This window comes from Pogona vitticeps, chromosome 2, assembly GCF_051106095.1.
Source record: "Pogona vitticeps strain Pit_001003342236 chromosome 2, PviZW2.1, whole genome shotgun sequence".
NCBI classification, from domain to species: Eukaryota; Metazoa; Chordata; class Lepidosauria; order Squamata; family Agamidae; genus Pogona; species Pogona vitticeps.
The window spans coordinates 95,097,225-95,124,174 of NC_135784.1; the positions used below are offsets into that span (position 1 = coordinate 95,097,225).

Consider the following 26,950-nt stretch of genomic DNA (forward strand, 5'->3'; position numbering starts at 1 on the left):
AAAACCCTCCACTTGTTGTAGTGTTTGATGATCTGCTCTGCTTACCTCTGTTGTGAGAATGAGTCCCATTAAGAACATTATGACACAAACTACGCCTGAAAAGAAAGCCTTCTTTGGCCGCAGGTAATACGGAAACTCATCTGTCACGGCGGTAACAATGGTCTCTAGAAAGGCAAACTGTACACAGATGAAAACAGATGCTCTTGTAAAGCCATAAAGACAGTTGAAAGCATATCCCTCAGTTGCTTCCTCAAGGTAGACGATGTCCTTACCTGACTGTCCAGACCAAGAGTCAACAGCATGAAGAAAAAAAGGAAAGACCAGAAAGGAGAAAGAGGAAGCATGGTCATGGCTTGGGGGTACACCACAAATGCCAAGCCTGGACCTGGAAGACAGGCAAAGAATGAGAAGTATCATGACTGAGTTGCAGACAGGGTAGAATAACTGAGGAGCCAGATTTCATAGGTGTGTAGACAACAGGGCAACTGAGGTCCTGTCTAGACAGGTGAATTTGGAGTATTTTGGTTCACGCGTAAAAGGTTCTTATCTTCAGCCTCTGTTTATTCTCCCATGGGAAGGGTCCAGACAGGTCTTTGGATCACTGGTTTATGCATGTGCAAGGTTTCCCCAGTTAACCCACAAGTAAGGAGACTACAGCAACAGTCACAGATGATAGCAGTGTTGTGGCAAGCAGTTTTAGGAGCAAGGTGAAGATTGGGGAAAATTCTGCTGGGTCTGCTCTCCCTTATGGGAGGAAGCCCGAAAAACCAACTTAAAGATAGGCTTTATTCTCCTAGAGTGTATGTGTGTGTGTGTGTGTGTGTGTGTGTCTGTGTGGTTGAGGAAAGCCTGTCTCCAATGAAGGTGGTTTTCCCAAAAGTTGCTTTTATTACTTTCCACACATCTTCTCTCCCCCTGAAGCAACCACAAAGTCAAAAATAATTTGGAGGGGGGAGGAGATATGTTGTCATCTGTCAATGAATTTGGGGATAAGAGCTGACCCACCTTTTCCCATGGCTGTCATTCAGCAGGCTGCAGTGACTTTGTTTTGTTGTTAAACAAAATACAGTAGTACCTCGGTTTATGAACGCCTCGGTTAATGTAATTTGCAGTGTACAAACAGAAATCCATTGAAAATAATACCTTGGTTTATTATTTTTTTTCCGCTGTACGAAACAAGTTTCCCCACAATGCATTGTGCCTGGAGGTTTATAGCACCACCCCAGTTGCTATGGCAAACCACGTTTTGGTTTATGAATTTTTCACATTACGTAATGTCCTGGAGAACACATTAAATTTATAAACCAAGGTATGCCTGTAAGTGACATAGCGAAACAGCAATGCACAGTACACATAATACCATAAATGTATCTCATTTATCTAGAATAGCATTGCATCAATAGGAGAATAGTTCTGAAAATACAGTAGAGAAAATGAAAATAAGAGGGAGGGTCTCATTGTCCATTAAAATATCACAAACCATCTATTATGTCACATGGTTGTCACCTCAGATAACACTGCCCACCTTGGTGTGGATTACACACAGGCTACACGACGAATAATTTGGCGCACACTGAATTGTGCCCCAAAACCAGAAGTCCCAATGCAGTGCCAGAAAGGAGCGAGAAGGCTCTAAAAAAGGGGCAGGATGGAGCACTCCAAGTTGGAACAGGTGTGGACACCATAATTTGATTCAATTCACATTCAAGCACATAAAAAGTGATCCAGATAATGATCTGTATATTCATCTGGAGAGGCACTAAGTGAAAGATGTCAGAGGAGATATAAAAATAACAAAAAATAGCCTAGAACTGGCATGCAAAGGTAAAGAGATTCCCAGAATGGACACGATACAGTATATGCCTATTTGAAAGGAAAGAAGACCCTTCCTTAACATCCTTCTCCACTGAGAGGGCCATTGATACTATACTGAAAAGCCTCCTCCAGGCAATCTCTGAGGAAACCCCGTGTGCTTGAACCTTGCCCTCTCTGGAGAGTAGTGCTGGCTACTTGATGCTCCTGGCACTGCCCTCCACAGAGGGCACACAAGGAATGGCAGAGGTGGTGTTTTTCCTCCAGCCAGGGAGTTTAGCCTGCCATTGGTCAGCATATCTGCCCCAACCTCCTCAGTAATATCTAATTCTACCCAGGATGCCAGAAAACGCTGAGGTTGTATGGGGGATGTTCAAGGGCAGGTCATGGATTCGGGGAGGGAAATGCCTCATCCCCAAGTTTGGGGAGGGTGCCTCCTTTGTAGTCATGAAGAGCATAAGTTCTAGTTATACCTAGATCTTAAATGGTTTATTAGTCCTCTTTCTGTTCCCCAATGTACATTGCATTGCAAGAGAGATAACGCATGACAATATATTGTGGCAGCAGGTGGATTTCACATTCCTGCACATCAAAACATCCTAGTACTTTGATCTGTCAGCTCAAACCTCAGAAATACAATCCATGGAGAACAAAATACTGTATGTTTGTTTTTCCACATGAGCATTCACAAACAGACACACATAGAGAGAGACACTTTCACAACAAACTAAAAGGAGGAGTCTTTACCTGCTTTGGCTACTTCTTGAACAGGGACATCAAGTTCTTGGGACATGTAGCCCAAAACGGAGAAGATGGCAAAGCCAGCCAAGATACTGGTGACAGCGTTGCCCACAGTGACTATAAAGGTATCCCTACAGAATAATAACATGCAGGAATTCAGTCAGGAGTCCCTGGCAGGTGGAACACTGGCCATCTGAGAAACTAGAGATTCTACCCTAGCTGCCAGAAATATTTGGGAAGCATGAGAAGGTAAGGAATGATCCAAAACTGTGCCATCTATTAAGATGGTGTTCCTATCTTAGCTGTAATTCCTAATATAAAGAGATGAAAAACTGGGTTTTCCTAAACAAAGTATATCATGCTTACCACTACACGGGGGGGGGGGGGGGATGCTAGCTGCTAGCATTTTCCATGTCAGCACTTTTGAGCGAAATACACTATTTTTACAGGAGCAATTTCCTTGCCACTCGTGTGACCCTGATTCAGAGGTCTAAGCTAAGGAGAAATTACAGAACAGGAGGTGGATGTGCACTGATTATTCTTCTTGTGAGCAAAGAAGTTCTAGCCTCCCTTAGCCTGCCATCATCCCTTTTGTCCTTCCTTCCTTTCTGCAAAGTCTGTATTCTTACTCGTTTTACAAAGTGTGTATTCCTACTTGATTTTTAGCAGTCAAATTTTGTCTTCTTTTTCTTATCACCCCCCTCCCCCGTGATTCTCTTAAAAAGCTAATATGCTTCCAATTGGTATTCTCTGTGGTCAATTATTTTCCACGAGAGGCAGAGGAGCCTTGCTAAGAACACAGATCAGTAACCCCCTCTCTCTAATCCTCTAGTCTCTATGATCTGTCACACTGAAAACAAGTACCTGTAAATATTCTGATGAAAGGTGTTATATGATGCAAAGGTGAGCAGTCCGCCAAATCCTACCCCAAGAGAGTAAAAGATTTGCAAAGCGGCTTCAATCCAGACCTGAAATGGAGGTGGAAAACAAGACATATAGGGGACCTCCATTGCAACAGAGGCTTTTCATTGAAGCTTAAAATGTTTTTCTAAAGAGCATAGGCCGAGTAACTGATTCAAGCCAAAATTGAAAAAGACAATGTTGAACCTCCTGGCAGAGAACACTGTAAGCTCAAGTCTCTTGAGGCCGGAGGAAAAAGCAAAAGAGAAAGCAGGAGTTACATTATGCTTGCCTGTTTCACACTTCTATACAGGGGGATGTTACATGCTTCCCTCTATAAGGAGGATGTGCATGGCAGGAGGCATTTCATCAGTGGATGTTTACCTGAGGGGGAATAAGAAAGCACCTAGAGCACTTTAATTTAATAGATCTAAGAGTGTCAGGATTGGCGATTCACACTGGCCTTTCCTCGCCAAGAGGACCCCTGCTGCTGCTCCAAAGAACCTCACAAAGGTAATCACCCCACCTTCAGTTTTGCAAGGGCTTCACCTTTCTCTTTTTGGCAAGGATGGCTCAGCCAGTAAGAACATCCATGGGGGCCAATTAGAACTGATTTGACCTATAAACGTTCTTATCAAGTGCAGCCCTTTTTCTCATCCACCTGCCAAGCTGAAGGAATCCCCTGCTGCACACCCATCTGCCTTGGAGACCATGACCGTTTGCCTGTGGCAATCAAAAGGACTGCACGTAATTAAGATCCACTTAACAGGGAACGAAAAGGGCACGAACCTCACCTTGGGAGACAGCAGGAGGTCAAACTGGGGTGTGAGATAGAACTTGATTCCTAACCAGGCCCCTTCCAGTGTCACACCGCGAATGAGGAGCATGATTAAAATGAGGTAAGGAAATGTAGCAGTGAAATACACAACCTGTAAGGGGACACAGGCATTGTACTGAGTCTGCAGTGGTTCTTTTCAGTATACATAAAAATATCAACAAGTGTCAAAGATTATTGTCCAGTTCATCTTTTGCAGTCAAGACAACAGAGGGCCTTATACCTTTGAGGCATCATAAAGATTAACAAGCTTTATTTGGCATAAGCTTTTGTGGACAACAGCCCACTTTGTCACTTGTGGAAAGGTTATTATGTACAGGACGACAGCAGAGAGCTCTTCTATGAGCAATATGGGCTGTTATGCAGATGACACAGTTCAAGTAGACATCTTCATATAGAATCATGGAGATGAAGAAAAACTTGTAGAGCATTTAGATATCCAGAGCTAGAATATGCCAAAAAGATGGTCTTTTGACTTCTGTTTGGAGACAATCAACAAAGGAAACCCAACCAGCCTTGCACTTCATTTCCCGGTTGCTCTTGTTGTCACGAAGTTTATCCTAACAATTAAAATTCATCTCCTGTAAGTGAAGTCCATTACATCCAGTTCTGGGAAGGCAATGGACAACTTTTTGCTTTCTTCTGCATGGCAGCGAGAACCCTTCAGGTACTCAAGCAGTGGTATAATGTTTCCCCTTGTACTTCTGTAGGTTAAACACACACAAGCCCCTCAACCTTTGCAGCCTTATAACACTACTGACTCTTGCTTTTCTTGAGATTAATTTATAATGCTGACACCTTTGTCACATGCACTATCAAACTGTATTCACTAAGCATATGACAGCAATGCATCTCTAGACATGTGCAGAGATTTTCCTAAACACACTAAAGGACTTCGTATAGCACTCCTTGAACAACAAACACTTGATCAGAGAGCAAACATCCTTCTGTAAGGTAACCTCTTGTTTTGAGAGCTCAAACTAATGCTTGAATATCCAAAGACCTATATATCTATGATCATCATGAGCAGAGGTGGGATTGACCCGGTTCGCACCGGTTCCATAGAGGTGGTTGTTATTTTTTATTTTAGTTCGGAGATCCGGTTACTGGCCTGAGATGAATGAAGCCGGAGGAGCCAGGTGACCAGCGACAAGCGGGGGAGGGAGGGGGGCTATGTGTTTTTTTTTCAAGTTAAAGACAACTAAGGCTGTTGCTCTGACAATTTGAGGAGACAAATGGCAGGCAGATTGTTTACTCAAAAACAGGAAGACAGCTATCAGTTTTTTAACACTAGTAAGATTTACCATCAGGCCAGGGTTGAAGAAAGCAGATCAACATATCAAAGGGGAATCTATCCAGACATTCAGGCTGGGGGCTGGAGGGACTGCGAGGAGGAGGAGGAGGAGGAGGAGGAGGAGGAGGAGGAGGAGGAGGAAGGACTAAAGCATACTAATCAAGGATTTGTGACCAGCATCTTCAAGAGGACTGTGTTGAGATAGGTTTAAGTTTCAAGCTTTCATTTTTGAGATTATTCAAGTAAGTAAGTATAATACATAAAAGGCAAACTATGTTTGAGCATAAAGCTGGCTTTTTATTAAATATTTCCCTGCCTTAGCTGTTTGCCATGCAGTCTTGACTCTGGCAGGCAAAGACTTTTGTGGTAGGCTTTTTTAACATGTAAACTGCTGTGGAGAAATGGAGGGAGGGAAATGAAATGGGATTGCTTTTTTAAATTTTTATCATGTAAAATATATTTTCAAAATTATTTCAACAGGATTCCCTTTAGAACCTTTTAGCATTTATGTATTATTGCATCTTTATGCTGCCTTATAGTGGGATGTAAAAAAAAATATATATCATTGTGTCAGGGTTTGTGAACCACTGGAGACACTCTGCAGGGAGAAAGATGGGTTAAAAATAAAAACAAACAAACAAACAACCCAAGGCGCCAGGGTTTTAAAAAAACTGATACTTCTATTTTTTGAAAGAAATAAATACCTGAACTTTGGAGAAAAAAGGTCAGAAGCCTGTTGGTGATTAATTAGTTATTTAGATTTTCAGGGAGGGAACATGCCACTTTTTCCATTGGTATGCGGAAATCTAGTATTTAGGATCTATGGAAAAACTAATGGGGAACCAGGCTCTATCAGGTATTATATTTTATTATGATTGTAAAAAATTTAAAAGTGGCTAAGGGCATCTATTTGCAAAGGCTTTCACGGCTGGGATCTGATGGTTGTTGTGGGTTTTTCAGGAAGAACAATTTTCAGAACACGGCCGAAGAGCCCGAAAAAAACCCACAACAAACAATTAAGGGAATAACCTTTCAACTTTCTGGAACTGGCAGTTAGATGCATAAAAAACCTGTTGTTGCTGTTATTGTTATGTGTCGTCAAATTCCCCCCTACTTAGGGTGCCCCTAGGAATGAGCAATCTCCAACATGGCCTGGCCTCAACAGCCCTGCCCATCTATTGCAAACTCAAGCTTTGGTTTCATTAGGAAGTAGGTCCATCTTGCATTTAGCCTTCCTCTTTTCTTGCTGCCTTCCACATTACCAAGTATTATGGTCGTTTTCAATCTATGCCTGCCTTCTCATGATGTGCCCAAAGTAGTACAGCCTCAGGTTTTTTGTTTTTTGTTTTGCCTCTGGAGATAATTTAGGCTTAATTGGATCTAGAACCCAATTACTCATATTTTTTGGCAGTCCAGGGTATCTGCCATACGATCCGATCAGGCCAAGGGTGTCTGCAAAGATGATTGAATTTTTGTTAATTGGGACAGTCCTCTTTGAAGAGCCACATGTCAGCATGCTGTTTTAAGCTTCTGTTTTTGCAACGTTGCCCCTTTGCGCTGTCCTCAACAGCCCTGCACAGCTGGTGCAAACTCAACCTTGTGGGTTCTTTGATGGTGTCAATCCATCTCACATTTGGTTTTCCTCTTTTCCTGTTGCCTCCAACTTTTCTACAGAACCTGGAATGGGGAGGGATTAAATGTTGGTGAATTGGGGAGTGGGCGGGAGATGCTTGCGTGGCAGCCTAGTATTGAGTCAACATGTTTTTACAATTATTTTGTAAGAAAAAGTGACTCATTTGAAAACAAGACGAAAAGAGCAGAACCCACAAGCTGCAAAAAAAGCATACATTTCATAAATAAATAACTGGCCAATGGGTTTCTCTGGCCACTGTTTTGAGGGAGATCGTAACCCTGTCTTTGTGGTTGGTGCAGGATTCTGGGAGTTGTAGTCCCCCCATTAAGGGCATTTATTTGCAAAGCTTTCACGGCTGGGGTCTGATGGTTGTTGTGGGTTTTTTGGGCTCGTTGGCCGTGTTCTGAAGGTTGTTCTTCCTAACGTCTCACCACAGAGACTGGAAGAAATGTTAGGAAGAACAACCTTCAGAACACGGCCAACGAGCCTGAAAAACCCACAACAACCAATTAAGGGAATAACCTTTCAACTTTTTGGAACTGGCAGTTAAATACATACAAAACCTGAGGTTGCTGTTATTGTTATGTATCGTCAAATTCCCCCCTACTTAGGGTGCCCCTAGGAATGAGCAATCTCCAACATGGCCTGGCCTCAACAGCCCTGCCCATCTATTGCAAACTCAAGCTTGTGGTTTCCTTAGGGAGTAGGTCTATCTTGCATTTGGCCTTCCTCTTTCCCTGCTGCCTTCTACCTTTCCCAGTATTATGGTCTTTTTCAATCTATGCCTGCCTTCTCATGATGTGCCCGAAATAGGACTTTTCCACAGAACCTGGAATGGGGAGGGATTAAATGATTGTGGCATTGTTCAGAAACCAGTTCACATCCCAGGGTGGCAGCCCTCTCTTGCTTGTGCTACAGAAAAAGCTTCATTATTACTATTACTGTTGTTTTGTGGTAAGAACTTTTTTTTTCAGAAGGGGTCAGAGAATTTGAGAGTTATTATCAAGTTCATCTTCGCTTTACATGTGTGTTACGTGCCATTCAAGATGACCCTAATGGGCCTTTCAAGGCAAGTGAGGTTCTCCTTCTTCTTCCTTCCCTTCTTCCCACACAACTACCTTCCTTGTTTCCCCAGAGCAGGGAATAGAGATTAAACCTGCACTGCATGGGGTTACACAGCACTCTTCTTGAAAACTAAGGCTTGTATTTTAGGACTCTTCCCTGAGGACTTGTGTGGGGCTGAAGGAGAAAAGGGGCAGCAGAGGAGGACAGAGGAGATGAAAATGGAAGGTGGAAATTTGGGGAAGACAGTGGAGGGGGGGAGTCTTATGTTTTTGGTGAAACTGTGGCATGAAGGAAAAGTGGAAAATGAGAAGAGGAAGCAGCTGCCAGGGCTCTGAGGGAAGCCATCATCACTACCAGCGCCGCCAGCAACACCAACACCCCCAAAGCGACTGACGAGGAGAAGCGGTGGGTGCGGGGTGGAGGGGAAAGATGGAGGAGGAGGAGACCTCAGAGGAGTCAGTAACTGAAGGACCGATTGAGGTGGTGGGGGTGAGGTGGAGTGGCAACAGACTGAAAAGGGAACATACCTTCCAAGCCAGAAGGAAGCGGGGGGGGAGAAGAACTCCACAACAGGTGCGCAAAGGCTGCCTCCAGGTAACAACAAACAGGGCTATCAGTCATTTCAGGAGCAGGAAAGGGGAGGGAAGCAATTTTTACTGGTGAGCTATAGGGCAAAATAGGAGGTAAAGGGAAGGAGAGATGTGTCAGTTCTGTCAAACTTGGTCATAAGCACCCACTGTGAGGTGTGTGTTTGTGTGTGTGTTTTTGGCACATGCCCATGGTGAGGGTAACAGCAGCAGTATGCCCAAACAGATGCACTTATCCAGATGTCTTAATTATGTGAGAAGTAGTTGTGATAATAGGCAGTAGGGAGACCACTGTGGCAGAAATCCTCATCAGATCCCACTGTCCTGGGCATTTACTTACTTATTTACATATTTATTTACATATTTATTTACATATTTATTTACATATTTACATATTTACATATTGACTTATTTATGTATTTATTTATGTATGTATTTATTTATTTATCATTAGGACATAGAACCTGTTGTTAATTTATTTGAATCCCACCACTGATCATGAGCTCTACCTTTGTACTGTGCAGTCTTGTGCTTTTCCTAAGATCATGGGAATCTAGGTTTTGACTTCAGAAAATAATGCTTTTAGTCCTCATTTAGTCCTTTTAGTCACGGTTGCAAATAAAGATGTAAATGTACAGTATATCACAGAAGTAAATACACCCCCTCACATTTCATAAATATTTTAGTATATCTTTTCATGTGACAACACTGAAGAAATGACACTTGGCTACAATGTAAAGCAGTGAGTAGACTGCTTGTATAACTGTGTAAACGTGCTGTCTCCTCAAAATAATGCAACACACAGCCAATAATCTCTAAACCACTGGCCACAAAAGTGGTGCTGGAGGAGATTCTTGAGAGTCCCCTGGACTGCAAGGAGAACAAACCTATCCATTCTGAAGGAAATCAACTCTGAGTGCTCACTGGAAGGACAGATCCTGAAGCTGAGGTTTCAATACTTTGGCCATCTCATGAGAAGAGAAGACTCCCTGGAAAAGACACTTATGTTGGGAAAGTGTGAAGGCAAGAGGAGAAGGGGAAGACAGAGGATGAGATGGCTGGATAGTGTCATCGAAGCTACCAACATGAATTTTACCTAACTCCAAGAGGCAGTGGAAAACAGGAGGGCCTGGCATGCTCTGGTCTATGGGGTCACGAAGAGTCAGACACGACTTAACGACTAAACAACAACAGTATTCACTTCTGTGATATACTTTATGTCTGCTAAACATGTGTCTGCTATGTCAGAGAACAGGACCTGGATCAAGTGTGAATTCATTTTGCCATCCTGGACCCTGGCATGGGATTCTCCTTTCCTTCCATCATACTAATTTATCTAAAGATCTGAATGATTCCATTAGATTGTTAATGAAAATCTGTATGATTAATTCTGAAATGACTATTTGGAATTGTTAGTGTCCAAATCTGCATGAATTTACTAAAACCTCATGAGGAAGTTTGCCCTGATAATGTGGCCTTATCGTTTCTGTTCTGCCCTAGATTACCCAGATGGTATATTTTTATTCCCCGTTTTCATAGTCTAGGTTGCTCTCATCCTAGCTATGACATTAAGACAAAGAGGCTCGTGATTCCAGAAACAACAGATCTTGAAACATACTGTTGCCTATGACAAATTGGTCCCTTACCTTGCCAGAGGATTTTACTCCCTTGAGGATGCAGAGGTACACAATGACCCAGGCAAGGAGGAGGCATAGGCACAGATTCCAGCGAATTGCCCCCGGATCTCCAATCCCTGAGCTCTCTTGGATGTGCAAGACATAACGACTAGGACAGAAGGAAAACCACAAATATCAAGGTGCATCATTCCTCTGCCAATACAACTGAAGGAATTAGCAAAAATGATCTAAATTGTGATTACACATCTCAAGACAGCTTCGGATCATTAGGAATGTCCTCCATGAACAGCATAAGAAAAAAACATGAATACCTGTAAATTGTCATTACGAAAATATCATTTTCTCTGTGCATACACATGACGTTTAGGTATGCTTGGAAGCCACAGCCAAACATAGCTCCCCAGCGTGGGTGCATTCAGTGAAATTAATGCATAGGTGGATCTAAACAAAGTTTTGAGTGGGGAAAGATTATATACAGATGTGGTTTGCCTTCAGGGGATTTGTAACATTTACAATAGATGGAAGAGCTGCTTTATACATTCATTTCTTCTACCCCATCACTTTATGTTTTCATCTTCATGTTGTCATGTGTACACCCATCCTGTTGCACACAGTGAAACAGACATTTGAATAGTCATAGTGTGGGAAGTTGATCTTTGGCTTTCACCCTATGATATTTGACAATAAGGCACTCTGATTTATTTAAAACAGAGGTTCTCAGGGGTGAATTTTCTGGCTCTCCAGGAGCTGTATCACCCCAAAACAACCAACAAAAAAAGAGATGTGTCTGTAGGTTCAGCCCTAGTTCTGTAAAACACCTTTCTGGAGGGATACAGGTGATAAAAAGACCTTGCAACGTGTTTTAAAGGAAGATCGTTACTCATAGTATCTTCTGTGGCAGCAACGCTTCTCTTTGGAACCTCCAGAATATCCCTTCAGAACATTGTATGAGGGTTCTGTGGGTGGGGAGGGACCGATTTAGCTCCTGGATCCTGTGAGTCCAGACTCCCAATAGAAAACAAAATGATTAATGCCTTAATCTTTTTATATTGGGCTGGAAATGTACCATTCTCTGCTCAGCATTTTCTGTCAACCCTGCCACTGCACTAAAACTCACGATTCTTGCTCTCCCAACCATGTCCGAGAAAATCCCCCTTGCCGATACATAGACTCTGCCCTCTTCTTGGCTCCATGGAGCTCCTGGATATTGGAGAACAGAGGGTGGCCAGCATCCCCCCCTGGCCTGAGAGAAGCCTCCACCAAGTGAAAGGCTGAGAAACACTCCCCATCCCTGTCTACTTACAACATAAAGTAATACATAAGGGGTGCAGTTGCCATGACGATGCACACATCAACACAAAAAACATGTGGCATTATATCGATTCTTAAAAAATCAAACCAGATCCCAATTTAAATCACCTGTGAAGCTGAGCTCTCAGTCTGGCTTTCATCATTCCCAGTTCTCCTAATAAGGGCACCAGGAGAAACAGCCCATACATACAATCACTGGCACAACAGATCCGTATATTTGTCCCCATACATCCAGTTCACAGTACTGTATAAATCTGTGCTACAGAGCCACCAGTTACAACATCTAGAGCATGTAAGTGTCCATTAGCTCTGTTTTGGAAAAGAGGTATGTCATTTCACTGCTCATTTTTATTAAAATTAATCTTCTCTATCTTACTTACGTCCAGTATTCCTCACTTGGGCTGACGGTATTAGAGGTGTTGAGAGGGACAGCACCATTCCCTGCGCGCATGACATGGTGGTCCAGGCACAGATCTGTGTTCCACCAGTTGCCACAATACTGCCAGGGCAAGTTCTTCGTCAGCGAAGCAAAGAGGTAGAAGAGAACATAGGCAATGATCATGTTATAGTAAATGGCCACCAAGGAGACAATGAGAATGGTGGCCATGCCAATACCTAAAGAAGAGCAGAAATGATGGAGATCAATGTAATGGCAACAGCATAAGGATCAAGAACCTCTGTGGGGTACTCCTAGTCTATGGAATTCTTCTGCTGATTTCAGTGCCAGGAAATCTGAGGCAATGCTGCCATATACCTGGCAGTGGCACTTGGCCATTCAAGCAGAAAAGTGTCAGTTTTATTGATTGTATGTTACATAATCAAACATTCATTCCCATCTAGCCATTTTAATCTGAATTCTTATATGTATTATCATCAGCCCTTCAGGTGCATTTTGCGGGCAACTAATTTTAAAAAATGAGAGCTATGTGAAAACACCAGGCATATTAGTACTAATATGGATCCATCCACATAAGACAGTATGCATCCACTGCAAGGCTTGGAAGTAACTAGATACAAAAAACTAGTTAAATTAATTCATTCCTTTTTCTAATAATGGAAGTGTAACTACAGCACATACAGTTGTAACTTAATGAGGGATAACCATACTGATGTAATATATGGAATATATTTAATGGAAGAGGAGGAATATCGCATGTCCCAGGATGAACATGCCCTGCTGCCCCTGACTCAATTGTGGATATTAAGCTGACAATTGAGTGGATTGGAGAAAAGCCATGGATACCACAGGCTATCAGCTTCCAGTATTCAGAATATTTTTAAAGTAATATACAGTAATAGTTTTAGTTAGTCATAAAGTGGAAACAAAAGAGTTCATTCTGAACTGTAAAGGTAACTAGAATGTAATTAACTCTATAAAAATGGGTCTTGTTAATGGTCCACTATACTTCTCACCCTGTGCTTTACTTAGTTGTTTTGCATGATGTCCATTCTCCCCTCCCCAGGATGATGCGCAGGATCCTACCATTCTCTCTCTCTCTCTCTCTCTCTCTCTCACACACACACACACACACACACATGCATGCACACACCTTTAAAGAGTGGGCTTATCTTCCAAACAGCAAGAGGCCCCAAACTTGAGAACTGGCCCAGTGATAGCTCCATGAAGAAAATAGGGATTCCACATATTGCTAACATGATGAAATAAGGAACAAGGAATGCCCCTGTAAAAGATAAACATATAACATACAGATTAATTGGCAAGAATGGAAATGATAAAAAGCCAGAACATGGTTAAATGGGGCCACTTTAAGTATGAATTTAATTAATTGGAAGTGACTTGATGGCATACTTTGATATGGTAAAGGGGCTTGGGTATGTTAGGAAATCTTAAATGAATAGCATTAGGAGGCTAGACTCCATTATGAGTCTAGACTCCTAACAGAATCACCCAAGGAGGAATGATCAAAGCTGAGACACCAGATTAAGGTGCATCTATGTCTTCAGAATCAATGGTCATATAAGCAGAAGGTAATCACTAGTTGCACTGGGCAGAGAAATTCCCAAAGAGTAACTACTAGACGGCAGCAGTAGTGAAAGGTGACACTGGTGGAGGATCTTTCATAGCCAAGGGCAGTGAAACCTAAGCTAACCCTTGTTAGTACTGTGCAGAAGAAAGCAAGGATAACCCAATTCTGAATATTGTATAGTTTACAAATCCTATGATGAGATCATCCAAAATTATTTATTTATTTATTTATTTATTTATTTATTTATTTGTTTGTTTGTTTGTTTGTTTGTTTGTTTGTTTGTTTATTATTCATTCATTCATTCATTCATTCATTCATTCATTCATTTAACTTATATGCTGCCCACACTACCCTAAGGACTCTGGGTGGCTTACAACTTTTAAAATACAAAAAAAGGCAAAATAATTGAAATGCAATTAAAATATAATTAACAAGAGATGGTACTGGGAAATGAGTTTCCCATATTGGAGGGCACTAAGCTACCAAGAAACAACAAATATTGGGTACAAGTATTGCAATAGTTAATAAAGCAACTAGATTCAAGGCCAAAAGATGTCTAGTTGTTGATATGCACAGAGGCAAATGGAAAATCCGATGCTGTACAAAACATAATTGTTACATGGAATGTTCGAGGTATGAATCAAGATAAGTGCATAAAAACAATGGAATGTTTGAACATTGTAGTACTTTGAGTGGACAAACATGGGCTAGAATATGACATATTCAGTCAGATCATTACAGTGTTTTACTAATATGATGAACTCATTCTAGGGGACTGGAATGCTAAAGTAGGGAGCCAAGAGATAAAAGGAACAACAGGGAAATTTGGCCTTGGAGTTCAGAACGAAGCAGGACAAAGGCTAATAGAGTTTTGTCAAGAGAATAAGCTGGTCATCACAAACACTCTTTTCCAACAACACAAGAGGCGACTCTATACATGGAAATCACCAGATGGGCAATATCGAAATCAGATTGATTATATTCTCTGCAGCCAAAGATGGAGAAGCTCTATACAGTCAGCAAAAACAAGACCTGGAGCTGACTGCGGTTCTGATCATCAGCTTCTCATAGCAAAATTCAAGCTTAGACTGAAGAGAGTAGGAAAAACCACTGGGCCACTCAGGTATAATCTAAACCAAATCCCTTATGAATACACAGTGGAAGTAAAGAACAGATTTAAGGAACTAGATTTGGTGGACAGAGTGCCTGAAGAACTTTGGATAGAGGCTCGTAACATTGTCCAGGAGGCAGCAACGAAAACCATCCCAAAGAAAAGGAAATGCAAGAAAGCAAAGTGGCTGTCCAACGAGGCCTTAGAAATAGCAGAGAGGAGAAGGGAAGCAAAATGCAAGGGAGATAGGGAAAGTTACAGAAACTTGAATGCAGACTTCCAAAGAATAGCAAGGAGAGACAAGAGGGCCTTCTTAAATGAACAATGCAAAGAAATAGAGGAAGATAACAGAAAAGGAAAGACCAGAGATCTGTTCAGGAAAATTGGACATATTAGAGGAACATTTTGCGCAAAGATGAACATGATAAAAGACAAAAATGGGAGGGACCTAACAGAAGCAGAAGACGTCAAGAAGAGGTGGCAAGAATACACAGAGGAATTATATCAGAAAGATTTGGATATCCCGGACAACCCAGACAATGTAGTTGCTGACCTTGAGCCAGACATCCTGGAGAGCGAAGTCAAGTGGGCCTTAGAAAGCCTGGCTAACAACAAGGCCAGTGGAGGTGATGGCATTCCAGTTGAACTATTTAAAATCTTGAAAGATGATGCTGTTAAGGTGCTACATTCAATATGCCAGCAAGTTTGGAAAACTCAACAGTGGCCAGAGGATTGGAAAAGATCAGTCTACATCCCAATCCCAAAGAAAGGCAGTGCCAAAGAATGCTCCAACTACCGTACAATTGCACTCATTTCGCACGCTAGCAAGGTTATGCTCAAAATCCTACAAGGTAGGCTTCAGCAGTATGTGGACCGAGAACTCCCAGAAGTACAAGCTGGATTCCGAAGAGGAAGAGGAACTCGAGACCAAATTGCTAACTTGCGCTGGATTATGGAGAAAGCCAGAGAGTTCCAGAAAAATATCTACTTCTGCTTCATTGACTATGCGAAAGCCTTTGACTGTGTGGACCACAGCAAACTATGGCAAGTTCTTAAAGAAATGGGAGTGCCTGACCACCTTATCCATCTCCTGAGAAACCTATATGTGGGACAGGAAGCAACAGTTAGAACTGGTCATGGAACAACTGAGTGGTTCAAAATTGGGAAAGGAGTACGGCAAGGCTGTATATTGTCCCCCAGTTTATTTAACTTATACGCAGAATACATCATGCGGAAGGCTGGACTGGAAGAAACCGAAGCCGGAATTAAGATTGCCGGAAGAAATATCAACAACCTCCGATATGCAGATGATACCACTCTGATGGCAGAAAGTGAGGAGGAATTAAAGAACCTTGTAATGAGAGTGAAAGAGGAGAGTGCAAAAAACGGTCTGAAACTCAACATCAAAAAAACTAAGATCATGGCCACTGGTCCCATCACCTCCTGGGAAATAGAAGGGGAAGATATGGAGGCAGTGTCAAATTTTATCTTCCTGGGCTCCATGATCACTGCAGATGGAGACAGCAGCCCTGAAATTAAAAGGCGCCTTCTTCTTGGGAGGAAAGCGATGACAAATCTTGACAGCATCTTGAAAAGCAGAGACATCACCTTGCCAACAAAAGTCCGAATAGTCAAAGCTATGGTTTTTCCTGTCGTGATGTATGGAAGTGAGAGCTGGACCATAAAGAAAGCAGACCGCCGAAGAATTGATGCCTTTGAATTGTGGTGCTGGAGGAGGCTCTTGAGAATCCCCTGGACTGCAAGGAGAACAAACCTATCAGTTCTAAAGGAAATCAACCCTGAGTGCTCACTGGAAGGACAGATCCTGAAGCTGAGGCTCCAGTACTTTGGCCATCTCATGAGAAGAAAAGAGTCCTTGGAAAAAACCTTGATGTTAGGAAGGTGTGATGGCAAGAGGAGAAGGGGACGACCGAGGATGAGATGGCTGGACAGTGTCTGCGAAGCAACCAACATGAACCTGACACAACTCCGGGAGGCAGTAGAAGACAGGAGGGCCTGGCGTGCTCTGGTCCATGGGGTCACGAAGAGTCGGACACGACTAAACGACTAAACACACACACACACACACACAGAAAAAATAGCATGTTACTGACAATGAGATGAGACATAATACAAGAGTTTGGGGGGTATAATGCAAAGTTTGACTAAATAATAACACACCAAAAATGATCTGCGAATAATCAGTGGTGACTGGAACACAATAGTAGGATATGAACCAGAACCAGAAATCATCAGAGAATTTGGCTCAGGGGTCAGAAATGAAGCAAAAGCCCAAGCAACAGAATTCTATTCAACTGCTGAGAGCGCCAGGCTGCTAAGGGGAAAAAAATATAAAACAACTGGGCACACTGTACCATGTTTCCCCAAAACTAAGACAAGGTCTTAGATTAATTTTTGCTCCAAAAAACACATTAGGGTTTATTTTCAGGGGATGTTTTATTCTACAGTCATGTCATCTTCTGGTGGCTGCACAATAGTGGAGGGCAGGGCTTCACTTAACTAGGGCTTCTTTTTGTGGTAGGGCTTATATTATGAGCATCCTGAAAAATCATACTCGGGCTTATTTTCAGGTTAGGTCTTATTTTTGGGGAAACAGGGTAAGATGCTTAAAGTAGGTTAGTCCACCCAAGCTGACAGCTCTTTAACTCCCATCTCCCCACCACTGGGAGTTTCTGGAAGGAGTCCTTCTCCTTACCTGACTGAAACAAGGTGCCTTCTTGCACGATGTGATACAGTGGCATAGCACTGAACTGAATTAGCCAAAAATGTATTTTTTTTTTTTAAAAAAAATTCAGAATATTTCAGAAAAGAGACAACCAAGAGGACAAGGGGAGTTCCCACTGCCATGCCATGTCAAAACCACCTCAAAATGTCACCATAAACATCACTCTAGAGCACACCCCCTACTGCTGCTTTGGTTTGATACTGGGAATCGCCCATGTCAGAAACCAAAATGAAATGATATGCACCAAAAAGGAGGGAAAAAACCCATTCGCCCCTGCCAATGATCCAAAAAGGGGCAATTGGGAAAAGGTCACGCTGTTTCGCTATCAGGTTTATGTCCTGTAGTTGCCACAAAACAGATTGAGCCTGAAAATAGGGGTACAAAATGGGGGCTAAATTGTAATGTAGCCATCCTCTTATTATAAATGTTGCAGGAGACCTTTACAGGATACAACAGACCACCAAAAGAGACAAATAAACAGGCTCCACATCAAATCAAGCCTGCATTCTCTTTAGAAACAAAATGACTAAACAGTGGCTATTTTACTTTGGATATATCACTGGAAAAGACAATAATGGTAGAAAAAGTGGAAGGCAATAAGTAAATAGGAAAACCAAACATGGGATGCATTGGTTCAGTACAAGGAACCACAGCACTGAGTTTGCAGGACTGTTAATGATAGGACCTTCTGGAGATCATTAATTCATAGGGTCACAACGAATCAGAAGCAACTTGATGGAACATTTCACCAACAAAAGGAAACTTGCCAATCTCTGGGACCCTCTTATCTTAACACTACTTGCCGAGGGACAAAGAAAACCATCCCCACCCCATTCAGTTCTGGGTGGGTTCAGCATAGTCACCTTTCAGGCTTTGGTTTCTTCTCACCATTTACATTTCCCAGTCTTGCTTTCTGTCTACTTCCTGTGCTCCCTAGTATACAGCAACTGAGGGAGGGGGTGAAGAAAACATGATGTGAAAGCAAAGTGGCTGGAGAATATGTTCTACTCTGTCTGTAGGAGTGTAATAAACTCCTAACAATCCTCCACCAGTGAGGTGGAGAGTGATGCTCCACCTGTCACAGCCCTAGCCCACAATCCCAAGACCTGTTCCAGAGTGCGGGGACACTGTCCAGAGCAGTTTTTGGTATGGTGTGGAGAACAGCAAGAGGAAAGGCAAGAGAAGAAAATCAGATCTAAATCTTGGTTTCTTGTGATTTTAAAGGTACGGTCCAAATATCCAGGTTATCATGGGGCAGCTCTCTTCTATCACCCTAGCACTGGAGCACCTTCTCCTGGCATCCACATCTTTCCCTATCATCATATCTGGCTAGTATGAGGGCCCCAGTTCAGTAAAAAGCACATGTTTTGCATGCAGAAGACCTGTGTCCTTAGCGTCTCCGGTTAAATGTGGCAGATAGCAGGTGACGGGGAAGTTCTCTGTCTTCCTGAGAATCTGAGGAGCCCCAGCCATTCAGGTTAGACAGCACCGAGTCAGCAGGAGAAACAGGCTGACCTGGTATAAGGCAACTTCCTTGGAAGCAGGAAAAGGTTATTCTTATCTTTTGGCAGACAGAGCCTGACAAGAGATTTTCAAATGGAGGGTTCCTGGCACTACCAGTCAAAAGATATGCTATTTCCTCCCACATCTTAACAGATTTTTCTATTTTGTTTTTGTGAGGGTTTTGCGGAGGAGGGGGGGAAGAATAAAAAGAAATTATGCAGGGTTACAAATATGAAGCAGTATCACAGGCCCCATCTCATTACCTAGTGAGGCAGATTTATTATATGACAAGACCCTTTCCTGGAAGCTCCCGCAGAAAGGCTAGAATTCCTTCTTGTAACACTAGCACATCTGAAGGATGCCTCAAGGCCTTCATCTTGAAAGAGGAATCTTCTAGAGCTGTGCTTTGACTACCACCATTTTTAAATTATAAACTCTAGGCAACACAGAAATCTAGCACAGGTGAAGGCAACATGTGGCCCACAGGCCACATATAGCCTTCCAGGAGTCCTTATGCACTCCTGAGGCCTCAAAGTCCCCACATATCCATTAGAAAAACATATCGTTTGCTAAAAAAAAAAAACCCACAAAAAACTCCTTTTGCTCCCTGTGTTTAGTCGTTTAGTCGTGTCCGACTCTTCGTGACCCCATGGACCAGAGCACGCCAGGCCCTCCTGTCTTCTACTGCCTCCCGGAGTTGTGTCAGGTTCATGTTGGTTGCTTCGCAGACACTGTCCAGCCATCTCATCCTCGTTCGTCCCCTTCTCCTCTTGCCATCACACCTTCCTAACATCAAGGTTTTTTCCAAGGACTCTTTTCTTCTCATGAGATGGCCAAAGTACTGGAGCTTCAGCTTCAGAATCTGTCCTTCAAGTGAGCATTCAGGGTTGATTTCCTTTAGAACTGATAGGTTTGTTCTCTTTGCAGTCCAGGGGATTCTCAAGAGCCTCCTCCAGCACCACAATTCAAAGGCATCAATTCTTCGGCGGTCTGCTTTCTTTATGGTCCAGCTCTCACTTCCATACATCACGACAGGAAAAACCATAGCTTTGACTATTCGGACTTTTGTTGGCAAGGTGATGTCTCTGCTTTTCAAGATGCTGTCAAGATTTGTCATCGCTTTCCTCCCAAGAAGAAGGCGCCTTTTAATTTCAGGGCTGCTGTCTCCATCTGAAGTAATCATGGAGCCCAGGAAGATAAAATTTGACACTGCCTCCATATCTTCCCCTTCTATTTCCCAGGAGGTGATGGGACCAGTGGCCATGATCTTAGTTTTTTTGATGTTGAGTTTCAGACCGTTTTTTGCACTCTCCTCTTTCACTCTCATTACAAGGTTCTTTAATTCCTCCTCACTTTCTGCCATCAGAGTGGTATCATCTGCATATCGGAGGTTGTTGATATTTCTTCCGGCAATCTTAATTTTCCCACATTTTTCCTCTCCAGAGATCTCTGTCTCCTAGCTCCACCATGTGCTCTGTATATTAAACAAATCATGGCCACTAGAGACCATTTTTCCTGTTATGTGGGTCTTTTTACCCAAGTAAAATATTTGGACAGTGGGCAGTGTTTAGGAGTAGGCACAGCCCCCCAAAGTCCAAGGTATATCTGTCTGTCTGTCTGTCTGTCTGTCTGTCTGTCTGTCTGTCTGTCTGTCTGTCTGTCTGTCTGTCTCACAGACTCTGGAATTTGCCTGTCCCTGATCTGGGACAAAAGACATTTGCTTACAATGAGCCTAGACTTCTGTTTTAGGCACCATGAGTGATGGGGCTAAGAATCCTTCCACAGAAAACTCCACTCATGCTCACCCCAAATTTGCATCATTTTAGCAATCTAATTTCGGGCAAGTGGGTAGCTCTTTTATTGGTACTACTGTTGAACATCAGTGGGTTTTTCCCCTTTAAAAATTCCTAACTAGCAAAGAAGGGCCTGTTGCACTTATGCCTTTTCAGGTTGATTCTGATTTATGGCAACACTAACAGGGATTTTGGAGTATGTGACATGTTTAAAGAATTGTCTCTAACATGCCCCCGTCATGAGTTTCTGTCATCAAGTGGACACTGGAACTCAAGTGTCCTAGTCCAACACACCACCCACCACAGCACACTGTCCAAGCAATGTCTACTTTTTCCATTTTTATAAATGGGGATAATTCCCATCAATGTAAAAGCTCCACATCTATTCTTCTTACATGCAAATGCCCTGTCAAAGAAAAGCACTCCTACCCACAAATCTTTGAAAAGCAACAGAAACACAGTATTCATCATAACTGGAAAATTAATCTGAACCAAGCATAAGCAAAATATCCCCAAAGATTTACAGTGAACAATGAATGGTTAAAATCCTGTTGTTGTCAATTTTGCCCTAGCGAAGAAGATGGCATTTCCAGGAGGGTGCTGCCCTTTTACATCCCGCAGCCACGCGAGCAGCATTATACAGTGACTCAGGAGGATGCATGCCACCTGCTGAAATCACCCGCATTGCTCTTGAAAACACACAGGACATTTGGCAGCAGCGTCTACATCAAACTGCTGAACAGCAAACAATTCACAAAGAATGATAGACCATTTCTTAATACGTAGATATTCCCTCCTCACTTTTGTTCTTTGTCAAGTATTTCCTCCTCACTTATATTAAAGAATTCTTGACATGCAAATTGTGTAGAAGTCTCTATTCACTTTTTCATAGAGGCCCCCATGAACACATGATATTTTTTTAAAAAATTATCACTGTACCAATCACAAAATGGGTGTTATTGGTGGGGGCTACTCACAAAATGTTGGGTTTTGGAAGCACCATTCCCCATGAATTCCTGGAGCATCTCCCTCTCTCCCTCCCTCCCTCCCTCCCTCCCTCCCTCCCTCCCTCCCTGAAAGAAAGAGAAAAAACATGCAGACAAGGTACATGGAAGCATCACACCACACGGTGTTCCCCATTGCCCTCATCAAGAGGGTAAATATGACTTGATAGGAATAACTGAAACTTGGTGGGATGACTCCCATGACTGGAAGGATGTAAATTGTTCAAACCTGAACACTATACATTGTTCAAAAACCCAGAAACAATAGAAAGGGAGACAGAGTTGAAGTATACGTAACAAATACACATTCCTGCATGGATATACAGGAGGAGAAGATCGGTCGTCCCATTGAGAGCATCCGTATCAATGTAGTTGGGGTAAAAAAAGAAACATGATAGTTGGAGTCTGCTACTGAATCAAGGAGAGGATGCAGATGAAACTGTTGAAAAACGCATTACAAGGACTTCGAAGAGACACAATTTAGTAGGGATGGGAGATTTCAATTATCTTGATATCTGTTGGGAGGCAAATTCTGCCAAGTATGGCCCTTCCCGGAAATTCCTGGCTTGTGTGACTGGTAATTTTCTCTTACAAAAAGTGAAGAAAGAAACGAGAGGAACAGCTACACTTGACTTTATTCTAACCAATAGTGATAGCTTGGTGGAGGAAGTGGCATTAAGGAGAACTCTGGGTGAGAGTTCTATTAGAATTCTTGATTTCAAAGGAAACCAAAGCAGAGTGTAGCCACACATATATGCTGGATTATAAAAAAAAACTGTTTTAAACCCCTTGAACAATGATAAGTAGGGTCCCATGGCAGGAGACTCTAACAAGAAAAGGAGCCCAAGAAGTGTGTGAGTTTCTAAATAAGGAAATTCTAATGGCACAGCTCCAAACAATTCCAACAAGAAAAAAGGTAGAAGACCGGGGGGGGGGGGGGAAGTCAGTGTGGCTTCACAAAAAGCTCAGGAAGGACCTGAAAACAAAAAAGGGCACATATAAGGAAGGGGAAAGGCAGCCAGACCACAAAGGAGGAGTACATACAGGTAGCAAGGAGTTGCAAGGATGACATTAGGAGAGCAAAAGCTGAGAATGAGTTGAGGTTTGCTAGAGACACTAAAAGCAACAGAAAAAGCATTCTTCAGGGCAGACTATGACCTTCCAGACAAATGTGAAGTGCAAGTGGAAGGGACAGGATTGCAGCTGGAGATTAACAAACAAATGCAAGTTTTTCCTTCACTACAAATTCCTTGTAGTCAAGGAATACCTTATTACCTTGAGTGTGTGTGTGTGTGTGTGTGTATGTGTGTGTGTGTGTGTATGTACATTCAAGCGGATACCTGAAAGCACACCTGCCAGTCTTCATAGCAAGAAGTACAAGTGAAGATTGCAACAAAACGTTGCACAGTGGAGTGCTTCTGTTCAGTATTCCAATCAGACATCTATTTCCCAGAAACTGCCCAAGGGCAAGATCTTGGCTGAAGAGGGTGGAATAATTGAGAGCTTTAGTCAGGAAAGTCTGGAATCAGGTTCAAAAGGCAAATAGGAAGCCTAGCAAACAAGAGTCAAACCAGACAGTCAAGGAAACCAGATGGGGAAGATCCAAAGCCAAAGTCCAAGAACAATCTAAAATCAGCAGAGCTCAGGAGCAACAGCAAAAAGGGAGATCACATTAGAAGGGCAAAATGTTAGATTAGCTAGAAACACTAAAAGCAACAAAAAAGCATTCTTCAGGTGTGTCATAGCAAAGGACAAAGAAAAGGAACAGTGGCTCAGCTACTCAATGGAAATGGAAAAATGATAACAAACAACAAAGAAAAGGCAGAAGTGCTCAATTCCTATTTTAGCTCAGTCTTTTCCCAAAGGACAGACAACGACCCTCAAGACAATTGTGAAGTGCAAGTGGAAGGGACACGATTGCAGCTGGAGATTGATAAACAAATAGCCAAGGGATATTTCATTACCTTGAATGAGTTCAAATCTCCAGGGCTAGATGAACTGCATCCAAGAGTACTGTATTGAAGGAGCTGGCTGAAGAGCTCTTAGAAGCACTGTCCATTTTTTCCTTGAAATTATGGGAAATGGGTGAGGAACCAGTTGATTGGAGGAGAGCTAATGTTGTCCCTATCTTCAAAAAAGGCAAAAGGAATGAACCTGGGAACTACAGACCAGTCATCCTGACATCAATTCCAGGGAAAAATCTGGAACAGATTATAAAGCAGTCACTATGCAAGCATCTAGAAAACAAAGCAGTAATAACTGGGAGCCAACAATGATTTGTCAAGAACAAATCCTACCAGACTAATCTGTTCTCATTTTTTGATTGCGTAACCCCTCAGATGGACAGAGGGAATGCTGTAAACATAGTCTATTTTGACTTCAGCAAAGCTTTTGACAAAGTGTCCCATGATATTCTGATTAGCAGCTAACTAGGTTTGGGTTGGATAGAACAATGGTCAGGTGGATACACAGTTGGCTACAAAACTGTATTCAGAGGATGATGATTAATGGCTCCTTCTCAAATCGGGAGGAGGTAACATGTGGGATGGAGTATCTTGACTGCTGCAGATGGAGACAGCAGCCACGAAATTGAAAGATGCCTGCTTCTTGGGAGGAAAGCGATGACAAACCTTGACAGCATCTTTAAAAGCAGAGACATCACCTTGCCAACAAAAGTCTGAATAGTCAAAGCTATGGTTTTTCCTGTCATGATGTATGGAAGTGAGAGCTGGACCATAAAGAAAGCTGACCGCCGAAGAATTGATGCCTTTGAATTGTGGTGCTGGAGGAGACTATTGAGAATCCCCTGGACTGCAAAGAGAACAAACCTATCCATTCTAAAGGAAATCAACTCTGAGTGCTCACTGGAAGGACAGATCCTGAAGCTGAGGCTCCAGTACTTTGGCCATGTCATGAGAAGAGAAGACTCCTTGGAAAAGACCTTGATGTTAGGAAGGTGTGAAGGCAAGAGGAGAAGGGGACGACAGAGGATGAGATGGCTGGCCAGTGTCATCGAAGCTACCAACATGAATTTGACACAACTCCGGGAGGCAGTGGAAGATAGGAGGGCCTGGCGTGCTCTGGTCTATGGGGTCACGAAGAGTAGGACACGACTAAATGATTAAACAACGACGAACATGTGGGATATCCCAGGGCTCCATCCTGGGTGCAGTGCTGTTCAACATTTTTATTAATGACCTGGATCAAGGGGTACAGAGAATGCTAATCAAATTTGCAGATGACACAAATCTGAGTGGAATAGCTAATACCTTGGAAGACAGAAATAAAATTCAAAATTATCTAGATAGGCTTGAGCACTGGGCTGAAAACAACAGAATGAAATTCAATAGGGATAAATGCAAAATACTGTACCTAAGGAAAAGAAACCAAATACACAGCTGGGAGATACCTGGTTCAGCAATACTGTGAATGAGAAGGATCTTGGAACTGTTGTAGATCACAAGTTGAGTCTGAACCAACACTAAGATGTGGCTACAAAGAGGCTAATGATATTTTAGGCTGCATTAACAGAAGTATAGTCTCCAAGTCCTGCAAACTACTGTGTCCAGTTCTGGACACCACGCTTCAAGAAGAATGCTAACAAATTGGAACAAGTTATGAGGAGGGCAACAAGGATGATCAGGAGGATCGAAATAAAGCCCTGTGGGGAAATACTGAAAGAACTTGCCATGTTTAGCCTTGAGAAAAGAAGACTGAGAGGAGGAGTACTTTTCAAATACATGAAAGACTGTCATACAGAGGAGAGGCAGGATTTTTTTCTCAGTCATCCCCAAATGCAGGACATTCAACAATGGGCTCAAGTTAGAGGAAGCCAAATTTCAGCTGAATATTAGGAAAAACCTCCTGTTAGAGCAGTATGGCTATGAAACCAATGGTCTTGAGAGGTGGTGCTGAGTGCTTCAACTCAGGAGGCATTCAAGAGAAATTTAGAAAACCAACTGGCAGATAGTCTTTGATCTGTATTCCTGCACTGAACAAGGGGGTTGGATCGATGGCCTTATAAGCACCTTCCAACTTCAGGATTTTATGACTCAAGCCTTCCAACCTTTCTCCCCTAGCTGTTGAGTTTCCACCTAAAAACCAAGCATGATTCAAAGCTTAGTCATTGACTCCAGCCACAGTCCACCTCTGTTTTTTTAACTACAGGGCCCAGAAGTATTCTGAGGAAGGAAAGGCAGTGAGCAGCCTAAGGCCAATCAATTGTTCTCAAGTCAAACAGCAGCAGCGACATGAATGTCACGAGAATGGGAGCCTCTGGAGACCAGCAACCACAGCCTTATCATTGCAAAAGACGCATACTGAAGTCTTTGTATATCATTAAGATGTATGAAATTAGCAAAGCAAATGATGGTTGTGCAGGCAAGATGAAGGAAATGGGTCAGTGCAGAACAGAACAGAACAGAATAGAATACCTAGTATATGATATAACACCCTTGCCTGCAGCACTGAGAATGAGTGTGAAAACTTTTATATTCGCACCTTGAATTCACAGCTGACAAGCTTTGTTCTTTCCTCCCCATCTCCATTTAAAGATTAAGATAAATATGGGCCACGGAGCAGAATCATATGCTAAAAAAGTATTTTGGGTACCACCTCCATCTCACAAACTTCATAGGTGGTGTTGGGTTTCATTTTCCCCAATTGGTATTGGTTTTTCCTATTGTGAGATGCAAGTGAGCACGTAATTTATGGAGGTTAGATAGTGTGTGCTACCAGCTTTCAAATCAGTGCCTTCTAACCTGTCTGCAAGGATGCTGTGATGGGCTAATTTCGCTGGATTCTTGTACATCAGCCTTGAACAAATGTACATGAGGCCCAAGGGAACTTCACAGAAACCAAAGCAAAGTATTGGCTATAACGGGTTTTTTTAAAAAGGTAGCCATAATTCACACACATTAATATGAAGTCAGCATCCTTCTCTACCACACTATTCCTCTTTCCACTTGCCTTTCATGCTGCTTCATACAAG

General features: G+C 42.5%; 1 protein-coding gene across 2 annotated transcripts in view; it reads right to left on the reverse strand.

The window, feature by feature from the left end:
- SLC6A7 (solute carrier family 6 member 7) overlaps nt 1-26,950 on the reverse strand; it is a 51,894-nt gene that overhangs the window by 10,175 nt on the left and 14,769 nt on the right. For both annotated transcript variants that reach the window (XM_020806805.3, XM_078385645.1), the window contains exons 3-10: nt 13,366-13,497; nt 12,196-12,430; nt 10,514-10,652; nt 4,248-4,382; nt 3,418-3,521; nt 2,560-2,684; nt 273-385; nt 46-177 (exon numbers count right to left, since the gene is read on the reverse strand). In XM_020806805.3, coding sequence (XP_020662464.2) covers nt 46-177; nt 273-385; nt 2,560-2,684; nt 3,418-3,521; nt 4,248-4,382; nt 10,514-10,652; nt 12,196-12,430; nt 13,366-13,497 — 1,115 coding nt within the window. The remainder of the gene's footprint in view (nt 1-45; nt 178-272; nt 386-2,559; nt 2,685-3,417; nt 3,522-4,247; nt 4,383-10,513; nt 10,653-12,195; nt 12,431-13,365; nt 13,498-26,950) is intronic.